Source organism: Delphinapterus leucas, chromosome 12, assembly GCF_059928025.1.
Source record: "Delphinapterus leucas isolate spDelLeu-1000000601 "Yukka" chromosome 12, BTC_Dleu_Yukka2, whole genome shotgun sequence".
Lineage (NCBI taxonomy): Eukaryota > Metazoa > Chordata > Mammalia > Artiodactyla > Monodontidae > Delphinapterus > Delphinapterus leucas.
In genome coordinates, this window is record NC_143140.1 from 76,498,470 (window position 1) to 76,525,202 (window position 26,733).

Here is a 26,733-nt window from a genome sequence, read left to right on the forward strand (position 1 = left end):
TTGGAATTATGTGGAGAAAGGAGAAAGCTTAGTGTTTTCATTATCTTGTTGTTCATCCTCACAGGTCATATCACTGTCATTGACCTGAAATATTTTTTGTTTTTTATCCCCCCTCTTCACATATACCCCTTCAATCCCCACTTATAACAGCTCTCTTACTGTGCTCAGAACCGTAATTTGTCAGTTCTAAGCTTCATTTACCTCTTTTCTGATAGACCCTGCTCTTCCTGGACTACCTTTAACTGCAAAGAGAGGTCATAAATGACTTTGAAAGAGATATATAAATATATAAATCTACGAGTGTATAATGTGCATAGATTTTGTGGTTAGGAAAGGTTTGTTTTACTGGCCACTTTCTAACTTAATTTTAAATGGAAAGAGTTCAAATCAAGTTGTTGCATCAGGTGAAAAAATATTAAGGTATCCATATTAAAAAAGGAAAATAGAAAATTAAAGATAAAATCAAGACTAGAAATTAGTAAAATGGATAAAAGTGGCATACATTTTCTAGATTAAATTGCATATCATGAAAAATTTGGAAATACATAATCATTTAAATGAGTTGGCATTATAATTTTTCTCTTCGTGCATCTATTTAGATTCTCTAGCTTATAAAGGGTGATTCTTTGGCTGGTGGTCCTGGTTGCTCAAGACCTGAGTTGAGTCAGCTGTTATTGAGTGGGCAGCTATAGTTGATGGCCTCTTAGCTGGTCTTGGTGTTTTTTGTTTTTTTTTTAAGGAAATATGGAATACTAGCTTTTGTCATATTCTTTTCTGATGACATTATTCTTGTCCTTTTCTTCCAGGCATTTAGAGAAGAAATTGCACCAATCAACTTAAAAGTTAAAACAGTGAATGATTTATCCAGTCAGTTGTCTCCGCTTGACCTGCACCCATCTCTAAAGATGTCTCGCCAGTTGGATGACCTTAATATGAGATGGAAACTTTTGCAGGTGTCAGCTGATTCCTCTTCATTTGGTCTTTAAGCCCTACCTCTCTGTTCTACCACCTGTGATCCTTTTCTCTTTCTTTATGGGTTGTATTTGATAATGGATTTCTAGCCTGTGATGACATCAGTTGTCTTTCAGTATCTTGAACCCAAAGGCCTCATTTATTTATGAATATAGACTTTAATGTAATTTTATGATGTTCTCTTCATATGATATTTTTAGAAAATTGCAAAAGGTCAAATAAATCACAGTAATTGAAACCTATAGTAGGTCACAGAAACATTTTTTCCATAATGGCTCATAAAGGAGTCATTTTTCTTACTTTAATCATGTTTTTTTTTTTTTTCTTTTGAAAAGTTAAGGAAGTCCCCATCCTTCTTCTTCCTCTGCCTGCTATTTAGGTATCCCGCTCATTTTTTCCAGCTAGCATACTTTACTGTAGGGGTATTTTCCTTTAGCCCTTAGATCTTAGTTGCTCTAATGCAGTTGTTCTGATGACTAGGCCTGACTTGTGCATCTCAGATTTTAAAAAAGCCAAACCAAGAAGAGTCCTCCTGAGTGTTACTAAGTATCAGCATTTGCAAGTCACCACATGTGCCAGTCAGTAGTTTTTGGCTCAGTCTTTGTGGAGCTTTGTCACATTTAGTGGCCAGTTTCTAGGAGTCATAATAATAATTTTTTCCCCCTGAAAAGTAGTGGGAGAGTTTAAGTGGAAGATTGAAAAAATAATTCTTACTAATCTTTCTCTATATTTTGTACCTAAAATGATGTGATATATAACAAGATAAATATGTAATTTTGAGGTAGCACGTAAAATCATTTTATTTTAAAGGTATAATATTTTATAGCCTGATAGGTCCTGAATTAATTCAAATGTTGAACCACCCAATGGTTTATATATTTTCTTCATGAAATTGAAGAGGTAATAAATGAGTGTATGGTATTAGACAGTCTTTTCTGTCTTTGAAAAGAATATTAATAATCTGGGATTAGTAAAGCAGGATCTGTTAAACTCATACATGCTTTTCTAGTGAGTAGAACACAAAAGCATTTGATTTGTACTCCTTATTTCTTCTGCTCCCTTTCTCTAATTCATTATCTTCATGTACGTATTCCTGTGGTCCGTCTTGATTCCCTTCCCACTCTGCTTCTGTTACTACTGTCTGCAAAGATTGGAAGTCAGGGAATACGTTATGCATGAAAAAGGATGTGTATTCTTTCATCCTGATCTCTGAGCCTGGTAACCACTGGAGCTCAGATGTTAGCTGCTGATTGAACAAGAGCAGCACAATTTATGCTGGCAGACAACAGTGTTAAATTTCAAGAGCAGCATCTTGTGTTCTCCTCTGGAATGTAAAAGTGTGGTGTTTGAATGCTTTTTGGCCATAACAAACAAAGTACCTGCTAATGTAATTTAAATAGCTAACCAGGAGAAACTAGAGGTGCCCAGTGAGCCAGAGACACACGTTCCATTTAAAGGCAGCTGAAGATAAGATTGACAATCTAAGTGAAACACCTGACTAGCGTTACTAGACAAAGACCAGGAAAAGGAAACGGAAATGTCAGTAAGGCTGTGTGCAATTGTTATTGATTTGCAATTAGTTTCTCAGGGTACCAACTCTGCATTTTCAAAATATAGAGAGCTAAGAATGTGGTTAAAAAATAGAGAGAGTATATTATTCAGCTGGTATCTACTTGAATACTTCCAAATCAAGATGATGGACATGAATTTGGAGGAAAATAAGACATTCCATATTCATATGTCCTTTCACTTTCCATCTCTATCTGTTTATCTATCTATCTATCTGTCTATCTATCTTCATCTTCATCATCATCTATCTATTCATCTGTCTGTTTCTTCCCTTGGAATATTTTAGACTTCTTTCTCATTTGCTCCCCATAACCCTTTTTTACCACCTTCCTTACAAAAGAGAGGTGAGTAGCCACGGACCCCATGACCACATCCTGACTCTAGATACTTTAGAATGTTACTGCTTTTGAGTTAAGTGTAGAATAACTTAACTTGCCTTGACTAATAATAATCTATGCCTTGACTAAGGCATAGATTCTGACATCCGGTGGGCTGGGTATGAATACTAGCATTGCCACGTACTAACTTTATGTCCTTGGACACCTCTTTCTATCTCAATATCTTCATCTGTAAAACAATGATAATAATGAGTAATACCCAATATGATTTTTGTGAGGGTTAAAAGAATTAATTCATTTAAACTACTTGCAAGAGTACCTGGCACTATTTACTGTCACTTGATGTCAGAAGGAGCCTATTTTCATACAATATTTTGATTCCAGATACAAAGGAGTCTGTACCAGCAATCCTATCTTGGGTAGTAGCATCATTTATTATAATACTTAAATCAATGATATTATTAAGGTTATTGTTTTGAAATCAAATTATTCCTTGTGTGTGTATGTGCAGGTTTCTGTGGACGATCGCCTTAAACAGCTTCAGGAAGCCCATAGGGATTTTGGACCATCCTCCCAGCATTTTCTCTCTAGTAAGTACCGATAAATTTGACTGATCTCATTAATGGAATGAATCAGCATATTATTTCACTCTCACTCAAGAAGCTATATTCTTTGCTATAAATATATTTATCAGATGAGTATATAAAAGAAGATATCAACATCAATGACAAGATTGCTTATTGGTTATTGTTTCTATAATCTGGTCGGGGTAAGTCTTTGAAGTGAAGCAAAAATTAACTCATCTGGGCTTCCCTGGTGGCGCAGTCGTTGGGAGTCCGCCTGCCAATGCAAGGGACGCGGGTTCGTGCCCCGGTCCGGGAGGATCCCACATGCCGCGGAGCGGCTGGGCCCGTGAGCCATGGCCACTGAGCCTGCGCGTCCGGAGCCTGTGCTCCGCAACGGGAGAGGCCACAGCAGTGAGAGGCCCGCGTACCACAAGAAAAGAAAAAAATTAACTCCTCTTAGCTAGGGTTTTTCACTGGACCATCTGTTATAATAACTAATATAGTATCATATCATTGCTATGCCATATGCAAAGATTATGAACTTTTTCACAATAAAGAAATCATTTTTATATTTTAAAATTAATTTTCCTCCTTAAAAAGTGCATATTTGTTTAAAATGCACCTGGAGCTTTAAAAAGTAAAAAAAAAAAAAAAAAAATTACTTCCCACAAATCTTTGAGAAGATTTTGGTTTCTTAGGCTCACTGCAATCATCCTTGGCTTTTCTTCTGGCTAGGCATTGCAGATTTAGCCCGACCCACATATGTAGATTTTTAGACAGTAGTCTCCAACTGAAATGTTTCATTTTATGGACTGTTCATGAGATCTTAAATAAGTAATTTGAGCTCCTACTTTGTTTATCACTCACTGCTAAGGAAACTAAAGAATGTAAAATTCAGAGTCACCCAGATTGAGATTAAAATATTGCTCTGACTGCTGTGGCCTCTCCCGTTGCGGAGCACAGGCTCCGGACGCGCAGGCTCAGTGGCCGTGGCTCACGGGCCCAGCTTCTCCGCGGCATGTGGGATCTTCCTGGACCAGGGCACGAACCCGTGTCCCCTGCATCGGCAGGCGGTCTCTCAATCACTGCGCCACCAGGGAAGCCCAAGATTAAAATATTAATTCTGCCTTTTACCAGGCCTGTGAATCCCTGAAAGTTAATTTCTTTATCTTAAAATTACTATAACAATACTTATTTTCTCTGATTGCCTTGAGGTTTAAATAAGAAAACAGATCAAGTTACACAAAGCACCTAACACAGTTCTTCGCACAAATGCTTTCACTAAATGTTAATTCCTTTCCTTTTCTTTTCTCTGGCAAACATATGTAAGCAAGCACTTTGTTTAATTCAATTTAAGTGAAGGTTGAAACTTAATGCAAAGCTTATTTTTCCAATTAGGTACCTTTGTGTCTATAGCCATAGAGAAACTGAAGTAATAATATCGTGTCTTCTAACTAAATTGCTTACATTTATATTTTCTCTTAACCTTTGTCATGGTTGTTAATCTGCTTTCCCTCAATTCAAGGTCAGGCTTTTCTTACTCTCACAATTTCAAGAAGCCTAATGAGTCATTTCCTGACTTTTCTGTCCTATGCCTCTCTAGTGCTCAAACTAGCTCCCGTTAGTGTTTCTCTCTCTCTCTGTCTCTGTCTCTCTGTCTCTCTCTCCCCTCCACCCTCCCTTACTCCACCTGCCACCCCACCCGTGCCCCCCCACCCCATCCCGCTCACACACACACACACACACACACACACACACACACTTGTTTCACAACCCTGAGCTCTTAGGTAGCCTATCTTTGAATGATGTTTAGTCCTTCCTGGAATGTACTGTCTACCTGGGTGCCAGGATGCATTTCCATTTGGATACTATCAATGTTGATGAAATAAATGGGCTTGCAGAATACTCATTAGGTATGAATTAACTCCAGATTGCTTACACTTAATTTTATAGAATGTAAAGCTATATGCTAAGACCAAATTAAAGAGAAATTTAACAAATAATTGAGATTCTATAGCTCTGAGGCATATGTATTTATTAGTATTGATGAAACTGAACACTTTCACCTAACAACCATTCTTTCATAATAAAAATCAAACTCTTGTTCATTAGGAAATGAAACTTGTAAAAATTGTGAAACTCAAGCACATTGCCTTTCATTGCCTAGCACTGGCAGTCCAAGGAGGTCAAAGTTATTCAAATCAAAACAATTATTAAAATGAATGGAGAAGTGCAAACAAAATTCCAATTAATAAATTTAATAATTGTTGTCCATTGCTGCTCAGAATCTTTGGCTTTATTGTATTTCTTGGATTTTAGCCATGGTTATAAAAGGAGGCTGTTTAGTTAGGCACAAAATAAAAACTGACCTATTAGCCTGGTGCCAGTGCTGAAACGAGGTTGGCGCTAATGAGAAATTTAATATACCTAGTTCCCCATTTTCATCCGTCTTTTATACTTTCATGGACATAGTTGGAGAAGGGAATGCTCATACTTTATAAAGAGAGGAAGAATTGTTGAATAGAAATATTGCTGAACTAGTGCTCAGAAATCCTGAAATCATGTCTTGGCTCAGCCATTTACTTATTGGGCAAGTAATTTCACCTCTAATATTTAGTTCCTCATAGTTGACTTCCTTATCAATAGATGTATTTGAAGATGCTTTGCAAAGTTTAGAATGCTACACATTAGTAAGATAGTATAATGATACCATATTCAGAAAAGAAAAATTGGTGACAACTGGTTACATGGGAATCTAGTGATATTTGCAAAGTTTTATTTGAATTTGCTTGTTTATTATTTCATTTACCAAAATTCCTTAATAGTTCTAGATACATATGTACAATTCTTCTTAATAAGTCTTAAAATAATTGGTTTAATGTAGGAAAAGAATATTTTTATAAAAAAGGAGTAAATGGATTTGTAGAAAGTTAGTACCTCAATAAAACAAAACATAAAATCTCAATCATAGTGATGTCTAGTGTAAAAGTAGGGAACTATATTTTCTGTGCATTTCAGGTGAAAATAAGTATTTGGAATTCTTCTATCTAGATAATTGCCTTGGTTCTTTACAGTGCTTTGGCTATGTTTATTTTAATTTTCCCTTTTTAAAATTCATATAATTGAGTTTCTTTAAATGCCATTTGCCCTAAATAGTTATTCCTGTGACTATGAAGCAAAGTGAAGAGTGCTATTAATGATCTGGAAAATTCAGTCTTAAGAAATCTAGTTTACAATCTGGGTATACCAGGTAAAATTAATTTTGGTTTTAGCTTAATCAAAGTATATACAGAGTACAATTTCCAGATAGCACTAAATTTTAATTTTTGATTGTTGTAAACAATAAAACTTGATATTTAAAAATATTTGTATCAACAGGTTCAATTAGAGTTGACATTAGAAATTGAGACTGTATTGTTTCTTTCCTTGCTTCAAATGAATCTTTAAAGCCACTCTTTGTTTGGCCTAGCAGATTTCATAATTATAGGAATCCAGCAGTTCTCATTGAATTTGCTGCAAAAAGTGTTCAGTTGTTTTGCATTAAGGCATAAGGCTTTTGGGTTAGCAGTGTTTCCAATAACCTCCCTTTGTTTCTTCAGCTTCAGTCCAGCTGCCATGGCAAAGATCCATTTCACAAAATAAAGTGCCCTATTACATAAAGTAAGTTGATTTTAATTCTCCTTTACGATACCAAGAAAATAAAGTTATGTTGATAACTTAAGAGGCTTTAAGTTATCAACAGTTGTTAAGTATCAAAGTTATGAAGTAACTTTAAAAAATGGATTTCAGTCCTATTATATGAAGGAAATTATATATCTATGTTTATAAAGATATAAAGAATATATATTTAATATTTGAAAGAAATTAGTTTAAAACTCGGAGTGATATTTGTAATTCATTAGATGAGGCTATAGGTATATTTAGCTGATATTTTTATAAAGCAGGTATTAAAATATTTGGGGAAAATGACAAAATTCCTAAATATTCTTGACATAATGATGTTTATCAAACTGTATTGATTCTAAGCCATTTTTGTGTCTCCCAGAAAATGCATTTAAAAAGTACTTGGACTCTTCTCGTTTTATTTCACCAAAAAGAAAGTATTTTATCATTAAAAAGTTCAATATTTTCAACTTCTTTTAGACTTATGGAAATTACCTGCAACATTAGGTTTATTATCCAGCATTTTTGTTGTCAACTTGCTAGTTTCTCCTTTTTTACATAGTAAGTTTCTCCTTATTATGTAACATTTTATAAATTTTGTATAATTTACATAAGGTCTGCATAGGATTTGATCCTTGGCTTAGTCTGTGTGTTGTCACTGGCAGAATGATAAAATTCATCTTGTGAAATCCCTTGAGATGTACATTTTTTTTTTTTTTTTTTGCGGTACGCGGGCCTCTCACTGCTGTGGCCTCTCCCGTTGCGGAGCACAGGCTCCAGACGCATAGGCTCAGCGGCCATGGCTCACGGGCCCAGCCGCTCCGCGGCATGTGGGATCTTCCCGGACCGGGGCACGAACCCGTGTCCCCTGCATCGGCAGGCAGACTCTCAACCACTGTGCCACCAGGGAAGCCCAAGATGTAAATTATTGATTTACAATGTGATAAAGGTGATAAGAGTCATAGTTGGATCTATTTTATGTATAAGTTGAACGGTGGCCTAGTTATGAGAAGAATGTTCGCTGTTATGAGGAGTCAGCGCTGTTTCAGATTAGTCCTGTGACCTCACATGAGTCAAGTGAAGATCTCTGGGCCAAGTTTCCTTTATGTCCTTCCTAAAATGGCATGTGGTATCTCCAAAATCCATGCCAACACTAATAATGGGCTCTTCCAGTATCCCTCTTTGTGTGTGAAATCAAAATGTTTAGAAATAGTATTTTCCTATGAAGGTTTTATTGTGGTCTGAAATGTATCCTCAGATTAAAAAAATAATAATAATTTTTCCATAATACATAATAAATATAATAAGCAATATATGTTACATTGTCTTAAGAGAATTTAATACTTTTATCAGTGTGTAATCTACCATGTACGGAGTTGTGATAAATTTAGGTATAAGGTAGGAAAGCAGTTGATTAGTATCAAATTCGCGCAGGCATGAAGGGAAAGAAGTCAAAGGCTCAGCAAATTGACGTCTTTATTAAGAAAAGATGTGATCATCTGATCCAAATTTAAAACATTCTAATTTATATTCTACATAATAATAATATTTATAGTATTAGAGAGTTTCAATTTGCTGGGTGAATATTGACTTGAATATTACAGGTTTTAGTATAAATCTGATGTGCTGCAATAGGCAGAATCTGGCCACACAAAGATGCCCATATCCTGACCCTTGGATATGGATAGGTTAGGTTATATGAAGTCGTAGGCGGGTATATGAGCCAGGGAATGCAGACAGCCTCTAGAAGCTGGAGAAAGCAAGGAAAAGGGATGTGCTCTTGGAATCTCCAGAAAGAAACACAGCCCTTGAAAACCTTGTTTTTAGCTCAGGGAGACATTTATTTTGTGGTAATTTGTTACAGCAGCAATAGAAAACTGATATATGTATTATACAAAATCTAGAATCCATGCAAATTAATCAAGTTAATTAATTTACTGAATTGACCTAGACTTCTGTATCATCTGATTTTTAAAAAATGTAAATAGGATCCAGGAGGCATATTTTTGTCCTTACTAGGTAAAGAAAATACTAAATTCGGGAATTCCCTGGCGTTCCAGTGCTTAGGACTCCTTGCCATCACTGTGGAGGGTGCGGGTTTGATCCCTGGCTGGGGAACTAAAATCCCACAAGCTGTGTGGTACGGCCAAAATAAAAGAAAAACAAATTTTGTATCTGTTGCTTGTTTATGTTAATGCAACGGTTATCTATTTGATTTGGCACTTTAAAAAATCCATTTGTCATTTCAACATTACTATTAAAAGGAATTTCTGTTTGTCCAGGTCGGTTATACGTGACTGAGAATTACATTGTCTAAGTTCGAATTTCACTAATTCAGTGTTTTTATAATTTTGAGAGGATCTAGCAGAATTGTATCCTTGCTCAGTCTACAAGGTTCTTATGGGGCAGACAGGTAGAGCGAAAGCTGGTTTATCGGGCATCTTATCGGCTAGAGCACTATAATCAGCATTTCAAAATATATATAATACATTGATGACCAATATTTTTAATGTGACCTATAGGATTGTAGCATCCTGAAATATTTTCAGCATCATTAGTGAAAGATTGGATTTTCTTAAATATTCTAAAATTTTAGTGTTAAATGCCTTAGGATTGTCAAATATTTAGAAATCTGCCCATGTATATAGAGTGAATTCTCTTATTTTTAGAAAACTTGTTTAACCAGATTCTTTCATTATTTGCCCTGTTGTGTAACCTAACAGTTTATTTCCTTATAAAGAAGGAACATCAGTCACTAGAGATAAGATTATACAGGCCAGTATTTCCAGATGAAAAATCATTATGAAAACAAAATTTAATTCCCAAATAATGAGCAAGTAAATGATGAATGAAAAGGCTTTTAATATACACTTCCCTTTGCATGGCTGCACAAGTAAGTAGAAGAAAAATGTTAGAAACAAATATCGCATGATTGTCATGCAACTAGAGTTTCCTGGAGCATATTAGGATGTATTAATTTGGCCAACAAAAAAATAATCTTCAGGTAGAAATATTAGATATTTTCAATATTTAAGTATATAGTTTTATATACTCTAATGCCAGAATATAGCAAGAAAGATGGCAGAGAATGGGAAGGACAAATTATTTTTATTTTGTATTTTAATTTTATAGGATAGTTAAAACATACTTGGATGGCTCCCCAATGTACTTCTTTCTCTCTAGGTAATTCATTATTAACATTTTGAGGTGTACAGCCATGGCTCCATGACTCATTTGTTTCTAGAAAATGATACAATATAGATCTGAACCGTTAAGAGTCTATGTAGTGTAAATCCCTCTATGTTAATATCTTAAGTTGAAACTCATATCTTTAAATGATATTTGCTGCGTCTAAGGTAGACTTTCCAAAGCTGATCTAATTATTTTTCTTTTCTAGTATAGTCTAATGACAGCTCATTGTTCCATCAATTTAAGAAAATTTGAAATGGCTCTTGCTGCCCTCACAATGTACAAAAATCTACCATAAAAGCACGATCTCTTTCTCTGTAAATTTTTGGTCATGTGTTGTGCTTTCTACAGGTTGTTCGTTTCCTCAACTAAAACTTAACATCCAGCGAGTTTCAGGTGTAAAGGGAATGATGAATAAAAGCCTTGGGTTGAATTTTCTTTTCTTTTTTTTTAATTTCATTTATTTTTTGTCTGTGTGGGTCTTCGTTGCTGCGCGCGGGCTTTCTAGTTGCGGCGAGCGGGGGCTACTCTTTGTTGCGGTGCGTGGGTTTCTCATTGCGGTGGCTTCTCTTGTTGCGGAGCACAGGCTCTAGGCGCGTGGGCTGCAGTAGTTGTGGCACACGGGCTCTAGAGCGCAGGCTCAGTGGTTGTGGCTCACAGGCTTAGTTGCTCCGCGGCATGTGGGATCTTCCCGGACCAGGGCTTGAACCCGTGTCCCCTGCATTGGCAGGTGGATTCTTAACCACTGTGCCACCAGGGAAGTCGGGCTGAATTTCCTTAACATGTCATATTAGTCATATAAAACTCATTGCTTCTCTTTTTGATCCAAAAATAATAATAATAAAAATACTAATAAATAGTCATAGTGGGTGATAGTAATGGTCATTGTCATAAATTACATGTTTTGAATATTCAGTTGCCAGCCACTGTGCTAACCGTGTGCAGGGGTTACCTCTTTTAATCCTCACAGTAGCCCAGTGAGGTATAGGTACTATCATTACCCCCATTTATAGGCAAGGCTTAGGTGATAAGAACACACACAGCTTGCTTCAGATTACACAGCCAGGAAATCTAAGAGCTGGCATTCAAACCCAGGGACCGACTCCAGTGCCTGAGCCCTTGACCACTATGCACCTGCTGCCTCCTGTTCTCTGTGTTAGAGGAGGGAGAGGACAGAAATTTTTAGTCCCATGGAAAATTTGGGTGGGGTAAAGGATTATATTTAGGGAAGTGCAGTCAGGTGGAGAAAGTATGAGCAGACATCCTTTCTTTCACACTCTAGACTGGTTACCATTTACTGTGCACCTGCTATGTGCCAACACTTAAGTGCAGAGCTGTCTAAGAGCAAGACCATGCTTTCTCCAACGCTGCACACTGCCTTTTCTGTAGGATTCACGATAAGCTAATTCCTATAGGCCAAATATATGATTAAGGAAGGTTCACACTGTGGTCTGATGATGGACAAAGGTGCTTTTCTATCGATAGCAAATGTCATTCTCCACAGTCCTGCCAGTGGGATCATGACAGGCGTTCTGGGGTGGGAGAGCAAACTGTCTGGTCCTCCTCTACCTTTGCTCATTCACAAGGTCTGGAGTTTTCTGGCACTGGGGAGATTTCCATCTGAGAGGAGCCTGGCCAACAAAGCTTTCTTACAGGTGCCCTTATAGGGGCTTTTAGCATAGGTGACTCTCTACCTTATTCAGCCTGTTAGTAAGCCATCCTGCTTCATAGAATTTAGTAAAGGATAATGAGGAAATATGGTTTTCCTCTCTCCCTCTACAGGGTGTCCTCTAAACCCCAAGTGCGTGACTTTGTCTTGGTACAAATGATGATTCTGGTCTCGCTCACAGCTCACCAGTTCTATAGCTTTGTTTTTCCCACTAGAATCTGAAGTACAAAGCTTGATTCTTTATAATGCAGTCACACACACCCAGCTTTAACATGAACACTTTCATCATCTCTGATTATATAGATAATACCTCTCACATTCTCTACAACTGACATTTCTCAATATTACAATGTATTAACCAGAATAAACTAATCTGTATCTACAAATACCGCTACCTTGCAGTCTCTACCTTGTTCTAACTCCCCCTTATGAATAGGTCTAAATCAAGATTTCCCTCAATTTATTACATCTCTTTTATATTTCCTTTTCTGTCCTTGTGTTCATTATGGGTAATCCTGCAGCACTGTTTTAGACCCATGTCTTGCCTCCCAAGGGTACCCTCTATTGCCCTAATCCATCAGTTGCTAGAAAAAAAAATGTAGTTTATAGTTACAAATGAAATCTTGGAGAGCAAGTAGTTGTTTTTTATAGCAGTCATGCAATTTATTTGCATAAACTGCATATACTTGTCTCATGTATGCACAGTCTAAAGGAGAGAATTAATGCTTATTTCTTTAGAGGAATTGCGAACCCTGCTTAGATGATGTAGGTGAAATATTTCTTCCCTAAATAAGAGCAGAGAGGAGTGGCAGCAATGGGAAATTCAAATATCCAGCCTCACTGGAAAATCAAAGCTAACAAATGTATAGGTATAACAACAGAAAAAGAGAAATTAACATAAAGCATTTTATCTTTAAATGTTAAGGAAATTCATCCCAGAACAAAATAAATCCATAACAAAGATATTTCTAATAATGGAAGCTAGTTCTCTCTGAAAGCCTTCCTAGAGCAGCCTTCATCCCTCTCCTCTTCCTTAATCATGATGGGAGAGGGCATCTTTTTCGGTTCCAGAATTTTAAGTGGAGAAGTCTTGGGACACACTTTGAGTCTCTTTCCAGAAATGGGGCTTGCGTTTTTGGTTTTAGTGATAAATAAATAAATGAAATAGAAATACAAGAGAATGTACTGGAGAGTCTGTTTTTCCAAGAAATGGTCTGTGACTTTATTTTTCTTGAAAATAAATGTTTAAAACTCACTGGGCCTTTGGCTTCGCCTGGTGGCGCAGTGGTTGAGAGTCCGCCTGCCGATGCAGGGGACACGGGTTCGTGCCCCGGTCCGGGAAGATCCCACATGCCGCGGAGCGGCTGGGCCCGTGAGCCATGGCCGCTGAGCCTGCGCGTCCGGAGCCTGTGCTCCGCAACGGGAGAGGCCACAGCGGTGAGAGGCCCGCGTACCGCAAATAAAAAACCTCACTGGGCCAACTCCGCTGATGAGGAGGTAAGAATAAGATTGCTTTATGAAAGAATGTAAGCACCTTGGGGTCGCTCAACCTTCTGGAGCTGGAGGCAGCTTCAGACAAACGAGGAGCATACCTTGGCTAACTAGAAAACTAAGCAGGAGACCGCCTGCTGCACAGCAGCCCCAAATGGGCAACTACTAGATTATCTACCAGTGTCCTAGTTTGTTGAGGTAATTTAGGTGGAGTTGACACTGTCTTAGAAATACATTGACTAGTTCAGGACTTAAGAAGATACCATCTTTCCTGCCATTCATCCATACGTTGCTGGTGCTGGAGTTATTATAACTATGAAGTGGAATTTTGGCTTGGAATCTTCTAGATTACTCAGTTACATTGAATTATAACAGCACCATCAGCCTTACTACACAGTGTGATTTTTAGAGTCAGGCATGCAATTAATAAAGGTCTACCATACGGTACAGGGAAGATCACTGAGGGGTCATTAAGGGAAGGAAAAATAGAAGATATCTGTACTTGAATTTTTACTGATTAAATTTTTAAATAGTCATTACAATTAGCAACAGTACAGAAGTAATAATGTGAAAATTGTGAAATAAATAGAATATCTTTTTCTGTACTGATTATTAGCTGAAATGATACAGTAGAAGATTCAATACAACTCTATAGAAAAAATTAGAATTAATTTCTCATTTAAAAATATATGTGAAAGAGATAAAGTAGTTAAATTTAAAAAAACTAAATGATATAAATTCAGCTTTGAAAACAAACTCTAAGGATACAGTGATAAACTGAACTCTGGTGGGAACATAATCCTGCGGTTAACACCCCCAAGCAGGAGTGTACAGGGCTCCCCAGTGCAACAACAGACGACCTGCAGGAGTGTTGGTTGATGGCCTGATTCTCCCTAGTTTGAGGGTTTAAAGAGACAGGAGGGTAGAGTTGGGTGGGATTGGGACTCCCTCTGAGTTCTGGGTCCATGTAGAGATATTACCAGATGAGAGGCTCCCCAGCATTTATTAAGTGTTTATTCTTCCAGACAGTCTTCCAGTGCCTTCCAAACAAGTGTCACCTGAATCTCCTCTCACACCCAGGCATATCCATTTTGGTCGTTAACCCTACTACTCTACTTAAAAACAAACTCAAACAAACCTTGTCTTGTTCTATCATTCATGCCTGGGGTATTGACACTTGTATTTTGGGGTGTGCTGTAGCCTGTGTTTCTTTATAGCCCTTTACATGATTGTATCTTTGAAATAGATACAATTTCTATTTTGTATCCTACATGTGAAATAATTTTAAGTACATTGTTAAAAAGCAAAATTCAACTGAGTAAATTTAAAGATCTCATTGGCTTTATTCAACGATCTATGAATAGGACAGAAGCGCTCTAGTAAAGAGAAAGGAGCTTCAAGGAATTGTACAAAATGGAAGGCTCTTGTAGAAACTGGGGGGCTGAGGCTGATAACAAGAAAGTTATTAGCAAAATAAAAGAAAGGACTGGTTCAGGCCAGGACATCTTCTTTTGTGGGAAAGGGAATGCAATAGTCTTCTTATATAGATTCCCTCACTAGTGCTGACCAGGACATTCCTGACTGATTGGTTTATTCCACCCCTGGGAGAGGCTGAAACTGCAGTGAGGTTAGGTATTAATCTCGGTGGGGTGTAGCACAAGTGACTCCATTTGGGGCTTATTGTTTCTTTTTAACAGCAGTTTTATAATTGAATCCAACAGATTTGGAATTATCCATTGTTTACAATTTAGTCTTCCTGATTTGTGTCTTCATTTTGATGACAAACCAATGGCATTTTCTTAAGGAAGATGTTGTGCTTTTATGATATCCGTTGTCAAGTGGGATCATCTATCTTATTTGGATCTTGAACAGAAGGGTTTTTTTTTTTCCTTGAAATGTTGACATTCAAACTTTAAGTTTTCCCTTAGATTTATTCTTATGTTTCTAAAAGTATAACCTTGGATTTTCTGCCTTTAAAAGACTAGACAATGGTAGGAAGTGTTTGTGAGGGTTTAATAAGTTACATATAACCTGAGGAACATAAACGTTTACCCTCACACAGCATTCTCATGTGCTACCCCTGTCCCCTCCCCAGAGGCCCCTCAACCCTAGTCACACACACAAGCACACACAAACACACAAGCACACACACAGAGAAAGAATCAACATTACTGATAGGAGTATTCCATATTCTTCGTATATTCATGAATGATGAAACCAAGATTGAGGGGATTAAAAATTCCAAAATGTTACCTCTTAGGTCTTTAAAAAGATATTACTCAGATAAATGACATCACATCAGGTTGCCAGAATGTGTTTTCTGTCTTTATGCTTTAGTCACCTGAATGCAAATTTGATTACTTGGGAGCCCTGCTTGATTCCTATATATAACTTGTATAAGTATATGTAAAGAGGGTGTTCGAAGAGCCTACATTTTGCCTGTGTCAACTTCATTCCGGAGATTCTATTTTTTACACAGCACCTCTCAGCTTCTACTATACTGTGTAACTTACTTGTGAAGTTTATTGTCTCTTCCTTATTCCCCCCCACTTGTGAGGAGAGGTCTAGCGAGCTGAAGACAGAAAAGCAGGCATTCCACTTGACAACATGGAGTTTACTGATAATTTTGACAGGACCAGTTTGGGTGGAGGAATGAGGTTAGAAATCAAATACAAGTGGGTTGAGTCTTGAATGGGACATGAGGATGTGGACTCTTCATTTGAGAATTTTGTCTGCAAAGAAGAGAAAAGGGGTGCTAGCTAGCAGGAAATATAGATGCAAGATAGGGGGTAGGTATGTTGTTGTCAGGGGGTGGGGAGAGAGAGAGAGATATTAAGGATGGCAGACCCTTCAACATTTACATTCTGAGACTAGTCTTATTGAGACTAGTGGATTAACTGCACAAGAGTTGTTTAGAAATCTTTGGGAAGAACCTTTGATAGGAGAGGGGATCACTCATTTTAAAAAGGGGGAAAAAAGACAGTCTGGCAGATGGAGGGAAGTTTATTGATTTAGTGGTGGGAAGATGAAGGAATTCTTGTCTGATGGTTTTTAGTTTTTACAATGAAGTGTGAGATCCAGTTAAATGATACTTAGGCAGGCCGGGAAACGTACTTAGGTTTGGGGAAAGAAATGGCTGTAGTAGATTGTTGTTTTGGTCTCTGGAGGCACATTTATTAGGGAATGTAGTTCATTTGCCAGCACTTGGACATTTGAGGTTTGAAGTCAAATACTTAAAGTAAAATCAGTCTGTCTGTTGAGTGATTTTCTCCAGCTGTATTCATGCACAGCTGCTCCCGTCCAGAGAAGGCAAGTAATTGAGCTGATCCATGCTTGGGTTTTGCCATGAGTGAGAGAAGCAAGAGAGATGAGGTTGTTTGTAATGATTATAATGATGGACCTCAGACTCAAATTTAGACAGATTCATGAGAAATATTTTAAAACCCCAATCGTGCAAGTACACTTCCATATTAAGAACTCAGGCTTTAAATCAGACCATCTGTGTTCAGATTCCATTTCCACTGTTTACTAACTGTGACCTTGAGCAGGTTATCTAAGTTTGTCCTAGTTTCCTTCATTTGTAAAGTGGGGATAATATTGGCACCAAACTCAGAATTACTGTTTGGATTTGAGGTTACACATGGAAAGAGTTTAGAAGAGTACCTGGTGCAAATTGAGCACTCAAATAATAGACTATTACTGTAATTAATGTTATACATCCTCACCTAGTGTGTTCTCTTTCACTGTGTACAGCAAAGAAGAAATATTTCTCTTTCTGTGATTGTCTTATCCAGAGCATTATACCTATTCTTTTTCTCACACCTGTATTTTTAATTAACTCACTCACCTACAATTTTTTTCTCTTATACACCTTTAAAATTGGAATGGAATGATAAATGGAAAAACCCACAAAATCCAGTTTCAAACATAAAATTGGATAGATAAGTAACAAGTAAGTGTGTTTGGCAAAGTGTCAGTTTTTGGGTAACTAGGATCCCATCTCAAAATCTTTTAATGGAAAAAATGAGACCACTCTAATGAGAACAAATGCGTTTAAAAAGTACCTTCCCCAGAGCAGTCTTTGCCCAGACATTAGTATCTTATCAACGTTACATGTAAATTGCTGTTGCTTCATTGTCTTATATACTGGGCAGTGTTGTGACACAACATTCTTTGTGTTCTATTCATTGGTGTACAATCTTATTTGTGTTTAACTTTCTGTGGCTTGTGAGAATACATTATGAATAATAATAGGTAGAAGCATATGCTACTTATTAACCTTACTGGTTTAATATTTCCTTGAAGTCCGTAAACTCTAGGGTCATGTGTTATCCCAACTGGGACACTTAAGAGTACAGGGGCACTTTAATAATCATATGTGACAGCAGGTATAAACCAGAACTGTCCCAAGTGTTGAAGGATAATTTTAAAAATTAGGTAATGGAGATCTAATGCACAGCACAGTGATTTATAGACACCAGTGCTGGATGATAAACTTCAAAGTTGCCAAGAGACTAGACCTTAAATGTTCTTACCACAAAAAAGGAAATGATGATTATGTGATGGGATAGAGGTGTTAGCTAATGCTGCAGTAGTGATCGTATTGCAATATACAAATATATCAAACCAACATGTTGTACGCCTTAAACTTACACAATGTTATATGCCAATTGTATCTCAATTAAAAATAAAATTTTTTAAAATTTTAATAAAATTTAAAGTAGGTAAAATCTTGACTTGTACAAATATAAAAAGAGCATGTGTCAAAGATTTCATTCAACTCACTAATTAATAAGGGTATGGGTAAGAAGTTGTAACAGGTTCCAAGGAGAATACTAAGTACTAGTCTTCATAGTCAAGTTAGGGATGCTAAAATGAATTAAGGATGGATGCAAAGCTGACCAATTGGTCAGTATCCATCAGGACAATAATCAATTGCGTTTGAGTGGACACAATTTGCATTTTTTGTGGACAAAATATCATTTGCATTACTATCAGTTTTCTTCATTTTGCAGAGTTTAAAATAGCCCAAAGATAATCTCAGCCACACAGGTGTATCACTCACTAATTTCTGGCCCACATCAAAGGCGTCACCATTTTTCCCCACGCAAGCAAAACTGGTCTGGCTGGGCACCCTAGTTAGTTATATGTTACATATTCTCTCTGTTGTTTGCCTCATATGATTTGGACTTAATTCCTAATTGATGCTTGGTTAGATTTTTAATTTTTCGTTTTATTCTTGGACAGATTCCTGTGTCTGTTCCCTCTTACAAAGAGGATCTTTAGGAACAAAATTGCAACTTTATAGTTTATCGAGCTGTACAGTATTAAGTTCTACTCCTCTTTGAGTATATTTGAGATTGGCCAGAACCTAAACTGTTGTTATTTTGGGGGGAAAATGCTTCTTTTATTCTGTTTTGGTTGCCTCCTCTGGGAGGAGTGGAAGCATTTTGGCAGGATGAGCTGACCGATCTGCAGCTGTTCAAATACTTTGAGCCTTTGGATTGAGTGTGGATTTTGCTTTAAAACCCTCCCCACAACTTAAAAAAAAGAAAGAATGAAAGAAAGAAAATCCAACTGCCAACTGCATCTACTACTTTTTTTTTTTTTAACTGCTGTTTGGTAAGCTGCAGTTGTACTTTCGTAATGAGAGGCTGTGTTTATTTTCAGCGTTGGCAGTTCTGCCTAATGAATCAACTGGTATTGAGTTCACAAAGGGAGGTGCCGTTTCCCTCCTTCCATCTGTTTGCCAAATGTGTGTGTTCCCTCAGCTTCTAGCGGTGGTTGCAGTAAAAAGAGCCATTAGCAAGCGGGTGTTCTCAGTGAGTTCTCAGTCCTCCGTCTGACTGCTTCGTGGTGTTTGTCCCTTGTGGTACCATAGAGGTTGTTTGCCAAAGCGCAACACTTGCGATTCTAGAGAAAGTGTACTTATATCTTGTTGTTTCAGTATAAAGTTGGCTCTGCGTTACTCATAGTTTTAGTTTGGTTCTTGAGCCTTGGTTTGGTCCTCGAGCCTGGTTTGGTCCTTCACGATGGGATGTCTATCTCTGAGCAGTAGTGTTGCTATGGGGATTGAAATTACTCCAGAGAAGAGACAAGAGATCATGTGAATACTGGTAGGCTCTCTTAAAACTGGGAGCCTGTGATGAATTTCTTTCGATTATACTGTATTTTCAGCAAATCCTTCTTTAATTCTTTTTTTTTCTTCTTTAATTCTTATTAATAGTAGGGAGGAGGTTGTTTTATTAGCAAAATTTGGAGATGTCTTTTTTATTTTGTACTTTCATTCATGTATTAGGAGCCCTTTAGGTCAGTACTTCTCAAACTTGAATGTGCATATGAATCACTTGAGATTTTGATGAGATGAAGATTCTGGTTCCATGCAGTTAGGGGTCTGAGATTCTGCATTTCTGTCAAGTTTTGGGCCACACTATGAATGAACAGTAAAAGTATCAGGGCACACAGCTTTGGTGCTTCCTCTGTGGTCTTTGAAGCAATTTAGATATTTAGTCAAAGGGTAGAATGATGATTTGGTTGGTGTTTGGTAGCAAAATATTTGGAAATATTTGCCTTCCCATTGGTGTCAGGAGCCCGGTAGAGGAATCAGACAACTTTCCAACTCTTGCAGAGACAGACCTTCACATTGAACATATGTTATTTTGTTTGAGATTTTGGAATTTCCAGGACATTTTACATACCTAATTTCAAATCTAAACTTGAAGTATTTTTCAAAGCAAATTATGAGTTGTTTGGGGGTTCTGTTACCTGTGTACAACCCCACTTCTTGATATATTGCATAGGTTTTAAACATTAATTTCCCTGAAATTTGATCGTATGAATATTTTAGTATCACTGTCTCTTGTGTACTGTGCAATTTCACTGAGCTCACTAAGCAGTTTATAAAAACTGAGCGTCATCCAAGAAGCCTGTGGAGTGCCACTAAATGTTATTGCTCTATTCTGACCTAGATAATGGACAGTAAACTATTTTTAAATAAGGCCACTGACCCACTGAAGAGCTGTTCACACACACACACACACACACACACACGCAAAGAAGGAACCTAACGTAAGCACTACATTCATCTGTTTTATTACCCTTACCTTATTCCCCAAAACTTCTAATTAGTTTTGGAATTTACAGAAAAAGAGAAAGTATAAAATCCTGCTGCTGAAGTGAAGAATAAGGATCATGAAGAAAACTGTTCCAATACCTATAAAGAATACTGGTTAACCAGGGGAGTCTGAGAGCTGAGAGAGGCGTGTGAAGTTAAAATGACAAAAGAGAAACACATATGTAAGGGGAGTGGAGAATCCAGATACCCATGAAGAGCACATCAGGGAGGAGAAACAATTTTTTTTCTCTACCCTCTTAGGTTCAATTTCTGGTGACCTCTAAATTAAACTGACAAAAGGCAAATTAGCAAGAGAACAGAGTTTATTTATGGATACAATCTACATACAGTGATGAGTAACTCAAAAAGGAGGTTGGAATTTGGGGCTTATATATTCAATTTAGTAGGGGAAAGGAATCGGGGAGAAAAGGCTCCTATGAGAAGAAACAGTAGGTTTCTTTAGGAAAGATATGTGTTTCTTTAGGAGAACAAACATGAGATAAGAAAGTTTGTGATAATGTTTGTTTGTGCAGGTGCTAGTGGTTTTTTGTCTTCTTCATAGCCCTGAAACTCTCCTGAGAGGATTTTTATGGTAGCCTCATTTCCAAGAAGATGCTACGTTTAAGTCAGATAAAGGAAGCTCTGACAAGGCTTCTTTCTGCATTTGTTGACTCACTTAAGATAAGCTTTGTACCAACTCTAGGTTTCTGAGTGAGTCCCCACGGGGAAGAAGGGCACATTTACACTGAAGAAAGAAGGACTCAAGGTTAAAGAGGGGGAAGACTCAGTAGGTTGTGAGGTGGAGATGTTATTCACAGTTAAACTATTTCTCTGTTCTTTAGAAATCTGATTAGGACTTCTAAAGTTTAGCAAGTCTTCAGACCACTTCTGCTCTCAGAGGATTTATTCTGAATGATAATCTATATCTACGGAACATGAGTAGAATTATTCTGGAGCCTACGCTGATCTGGCTACATCAAGGCTGAGGCTCCAGGGTCCATGACAGTCACATTTTATATCTAGGTTTTAATCTTTAGTTGTAATGCTTTTTGAAATAGATAAAGCAAATTATTTCATGCATAGTTTTCATGATATAATTGCTCAAATAAAAATCTGTTGTTTCATATATTAAGTAATAACTGGGCATCAGGTTTCTGAGTGATCCATCGGGGGATAATTTTGCATGTATTCTTAAAAATTTGAATAAAAATTCTATTTGCATATTTTCTGTGTGACAGTTATTATTTTATACATTCTTTTATTTAAATATATTACTATTTTTTTCCAGTCATCAAACACAGACAACCTCTTGGGATCATCCTAAAATGACTGAACTCTTTCAATCTCTTGGTGAGTGTTATTTTAGTTAATAGTAATGAATTAACCTAAACAACTGAGAGATGTATATTCTTAAATGGACACTAGTCACCATCTTTCCTTACATGGCATGTTATGTTTAAAGGATCATGTCGTGGGCATGTGAAAGCCGTTGAATTTCTAAGGGCAATGCAATAAACAGGTTTTACCTTTCTTCTTAAGAGAATGCAGGGTTTGAAATGGTGTGAGCCAAAGGAGGTTGATTTTAAAAGGAGTGTAATTTGTTTTACCTCTCTCATATTGAGTCATCTTAAACTTCAGCTTTGAGTGAAAACAAAAACAATTAGAGTACAGCAGCCTCTAATCCAGTGCTTTAAATTTGCTTTTCACTCACTTTTTATTTAGTAAATATTATTAAATTAGCTTGCCTAGTTTCATTTTGTCTAAGTTGTCATTAAAAGCTAAATTCATTTTAATATAAAAATGCATGAAAACACGTGAGATGAGAATTATGAGCTTGTAGATTTCTAGTAGAATGTGACTTTGAACTGATTATTTAGCTGCTTCCCTTAGGTCATTCCAGTGGCTTTGAAAGAGTTTTCTTTTGGGGGGAGCTAAGGTGCTGCTGGAGAGGGAGAGTGGCACCCCAAAGCTCTCATGCCCACTCCCATTTCAGCAAGGAGGGGGCACTCCTTTTTATCTCTTTAAATATCAGTCTTCTGTGTGAGCTTCTGTTTGGGTAGGTGAGGACAGCTGCAAAGGTTGATCAAGCAAGAGAAAAGCCACTGGATTGTTTAGTTGGTAAAACGAAGAGGCCAATGTTGATGATTTCTGAGTTTTCTTCTAACTCTTCTAGGCTCTCATACGGGTACTCTGTCTTTAAGGAGACAGAGAAAGAAATTCCAGTGTCTTTTCTTTCTCAACTTGATGCTAAATCTTTAAGATTTTTTAAAAATTCGGATAAAATTGACATATAACAATATATTAGTTTCAGGTGTACAACGTAATTATTCGATATTTGTATATATGTGAAATGATCACCACAGTTAAGTCTAATTAACATCCATCATCATAGTTACATAGTTTTTTTTCTTGTGATGATCTACTCTTTTAGCAACTTTTATATATACGATACAATATTATTAACTGGAGTTAATCTATTGTTTCTAAAGATTTGAGTATTGATTATAGTATAATTTTAACCAGATTGATAAAAGGGCAGAGGAAGCAAATCGATCAGGACAGAAGGAGCATAGAAATAAGACTAGCTTTGTGAGTAGTGAAATGGACAGCCTAGTTGAGAGAAAACTGATTGTCCTTGGGGAAGATGCCCTGGAGGAGGATCCCTCTTAGCAGTAGAGAAGGCAGGGCCCTTGGCCTACAGTGGGATGTATTTATTAGGCCATGGAAAGTCAACAGGCTGTGTTTCCTTTTCCTCATTTCCCTCCATTTCCTTTTTGAAAATGCTTTCTTGAAATCTGTGTAGCACTGCTTTGGAAAGTATCTCACCATGGTGCTAATGAACATTTAATTATTTTCTTAAATGTTGTAGATTTTAGGAATAGACCTTTTCATGTGAACAGACATAATACTTTTCCATCACTGAAGTAAACAAATATATTCTTGCCATTCAATGTAAGTTAAATCATAAGCATGTTCTGAATGTGTTCTGTTTCCCATTTCAGCTGACCTGAATAATGTACGTTTCTCTGCCTACCGTACAGCCATCAAAATCCGAAGACTACAAAAAGCACTATGTTGTGAGTTTATTCTGCCAAAGTTAATCACTCTGTTATTTGGATTGCCTTTCTTGTTTTGTTTTTTTTTAAGACAAAGATGAATGAAGAGGGTGATGTGTTTGTGGAGCTAATCTGATTTTCAGTGTACCTCACTCAAGGAGTTGGCTGTGTTTCTGTGAATCCTTTATTATTCGCACCATCAGCATGCGTGCAGTAGTAAAACCAATGAGCATATGCCATTCTCAGTTGGAGAACGAAATTAACCAAAATACAGGAGTCACATTAAAAGCTTTTTCAAAAATTATGCTGCCGCCCAATTTAAAAGGATTAAATCAAGGAATCAAAGTAGTAGATCATTGCCTTTTTAGTACTTTGGATTTGGAAGTGTAGGATTCCAAACAGTTTGATTCAGTGCAATCATATAATAAAGGAACACTGAAAAATGGCATTCCTGACCCAAATTTGAACTGGTACCTAGAATATTAAAGGGCTCTGTGTTCATTTAAACATGTCTTGAGACATTTAATGTTATCAACATGAACTTTAACCTGTAGAGAGTATGTTCAGAGTGATAGTCTGTGATAGTTGTACTAAAGGATTATTCCTTTCCCCATAACCTAAATTTAAGTATATATATGAATGCTTGTAATAGAGTATAGATTTAAGCTGTCTGGATTCTATTTGTGGTTGCAGTTTTAATGATTGAGTCTACTCAAAGAACATTTAGGCTTTGTCAGGTAGTTAATATGGAAAGTAACATTTGCCTGTACGTTTACAACAGCATAATTTGAATAATTCCAAATAGTCCTGTTTGCTGCCTTTGGTTAACAGTTGTTGTACGTCTAGGCTGTTCAGTGAAGCTTTGCAGAATACCCTTAGAAAAATGATATCTTAAGGTTAAAAACCTGATCTGTAAGTCAGTAGAAATTAGAAATACATTTTAAGCTGGTTACATGAGGAGAGCTGAGGAAAGAGAAGCGTAGAATCATTCCGAGAAAATATAGTAATGCAAAGCTTTAGAATAAGAGAAACAAGCTACGTGTGGAAGAGCTGTCTGAAGGGCTGAAAAACACCTCCAGATGAGGCGATGGACGAGAGGCTGAGATGGCGTGGAAGCCCGTGATCCTTGGAGCCCGAGAAATCATTGGCAGGTTGTAGTGGTCACAGCAAGTACGGCGGAATGACCGGTCTCAAAATACAAAGCCAGCACACTCTGGCTCGTGGTCTGTACGTTGAGCCGTAAGGGAATAGGAAGTGAGTTAGGAGCACTCAGAAGGGATTTCAGTGAGCTCAGTCGGGCCAGGGTGACAGCAGTTTTGAAAGAGGCTCAGCTGCATGTCCAGAATCTAGCTGACAGACCTGGAAGGGCTTCTCAGGCCTAATGAGCTATAAAATGAGGACAAATTATTCAGCCACAGAATCTCCATTGATGGGAGACTGCTTTGTATCACTGTGAACACGGGCCCAGTTTTTAGTAATACTTCTGGGCAGATAAACATATTAACACATTTGCTGTTTTCTTCTGTGGGTTCTTCTGAGTCCTAAAGAAAAAACTCCATCCTTCAGCTCATCCCTCCAAACCAGAGAGGAGCAGAAGAGAGATGCCTCCCACCTCTAAACTAAACGACATTTAGTAACGCACACTTAGAAACATGCTGGGTTGTGTTCGATTGTAAACATTCGAGGTGATGTCCTTAGGGCCACCTGGCTGCCGCTTTCTCCGCTGCCTCCTGACCCCAGTGCTCTCCTAGCGGGGCCTTGGCACCACTGACCCAGCTACCTGTTTATGATTAACCTGCTTCTTCCACTCCCATCCTTTCTGTTTACTCGAAATGCCCTGACCCTTCTTCCTCTGCAATCGTCTGTACCCCTTTAGTCCTCCCAAATTCTGTTAAAAATTTACTTCTTTTGGAAACATTTACAAGCTAATCCCACCTGCCTCCAGTTTTTCCAGAACTTTATGATGGCCTGTAACGACTTTTTCTCCCATCAGCACCTCTTGCGTGGCTTTGTGTGACAGATAATGTGAGGAAGATTGCCCCATCTGTGTCGACACCTGCTTTAGGTCAACGGTTGCCTCTCATTTCACGTGAATCTCCACCCAGCACAGTGTCCTAAAAAAGAGGGCACACTGTTGTTACTGTCATTGTTCGTTCATTTATTGGGCTCCAAGACTGTGCAAGAGATAAAACAATATAAAAAGACTTGGTTCCCACACTCAAGGAACGTAAATTTGGAGATAGCACGTTACACGTGGACACAACCCCCTTGCTTACAACAGATCCTGCTGCCCTCAGCACAGAACGGCCTTTGCCTTGGCCGGTCTCTCCATTCGCCTCGTTCACCATGGCCCACAGCGGGCTCTCACAGTTCTAGTGGACATTGAAATGGTGACCTCTGTATTTTGTTCCTCTTGCCTGAAGAGCTCCTGTCTTAGCTCTTTGTGGCTGGTGCGTTCTTTTCCTTTTTAGGTCCTAGTTTAACTCACCCGTCTCTAATGAGTCTTTCTTGGCTACTCTACTCCAAACTAGGTCACTCCTGATTTTCCATGTCATAGGTTCCGTTCTTTTCTTATGTGGCACTTGTCATAATATTTGATATTCTATGTATTTACTTACTTACCGTGTGTCTCTCCAAATGAACTAATCTTCTATGTGAGGGGTGAGTCTGCTTTCTTCTCCACTTCAGGCCTCATACAGTCTCTGGCACAGAGCAGTCTCCTAGGACACAAGTGAATGATTTTTTTTTAATAAATTTATTTATTCATTTATTTATTTTTTGGCCGCGTTGGGTCTCATTGCTACGCGCGGGCTCTTTCTAGTTGCAGCAAGCGGGGGCTACTCTTTGTTGCAGTGCACGGGCTTCTCATTACGGTGGCTTCTCTTTGTTGTGGAGCACGGGCTCTAGGCACACGGGCTTCAGTAGTTGTGGCACGCAGGCTCAGTAGTTGTGGCTCGCGGCCTTTAGAGCACAGGCTCAATAGTTGTGGCTCACGGGCTTAGTTGCCCTGCAGCATGTGGGATCCTTCTGGACCAGGGATCAAACCCATGTCCCCTGCATTGGCAGGCGGATTCTTAACCACTGCGCCACCAGGGAAGTCCTCATG

The 26,733-nt window shown here is 37.8% G+C and overlaps 1 protein-coding gene across 11 annotated transcripts in view; it reads left to right on the top strand.

Annotated features, from left to right (window-relative positions):
• Nucleotides 1–26,733, top strand: part of UTRN (utrophin) — a 508,091-nt gene that overhangs the window by 411,740 nt on the left and 69,618 nt on the right. For all 11 annotated transcript variants that reach the window (XM_089922090.1, XM_089922091.1, XM_089922085.1 and 8 more), the window contains 5 exons: nt 807–953; nt 3,391–3,469; nt 7,045–7,105; nt 21,860–21,921; nt 23,574–23,648. In XM_089922090.1, coding sequence (XP_089778216.1) covers nt 807–953; nt 3,391–3,469; nt 7,045–7,105; nt 21,860–21,921; nt 23,574–23,648 — 424 coding nt within the window. The remainder of the gene's footprint in view (nt 1–806; nt 954–3,390; nt 3,470–7,044; nt 7,106–21,859; nt 21,922–23,573; nt 23,649–26,733) is intronic.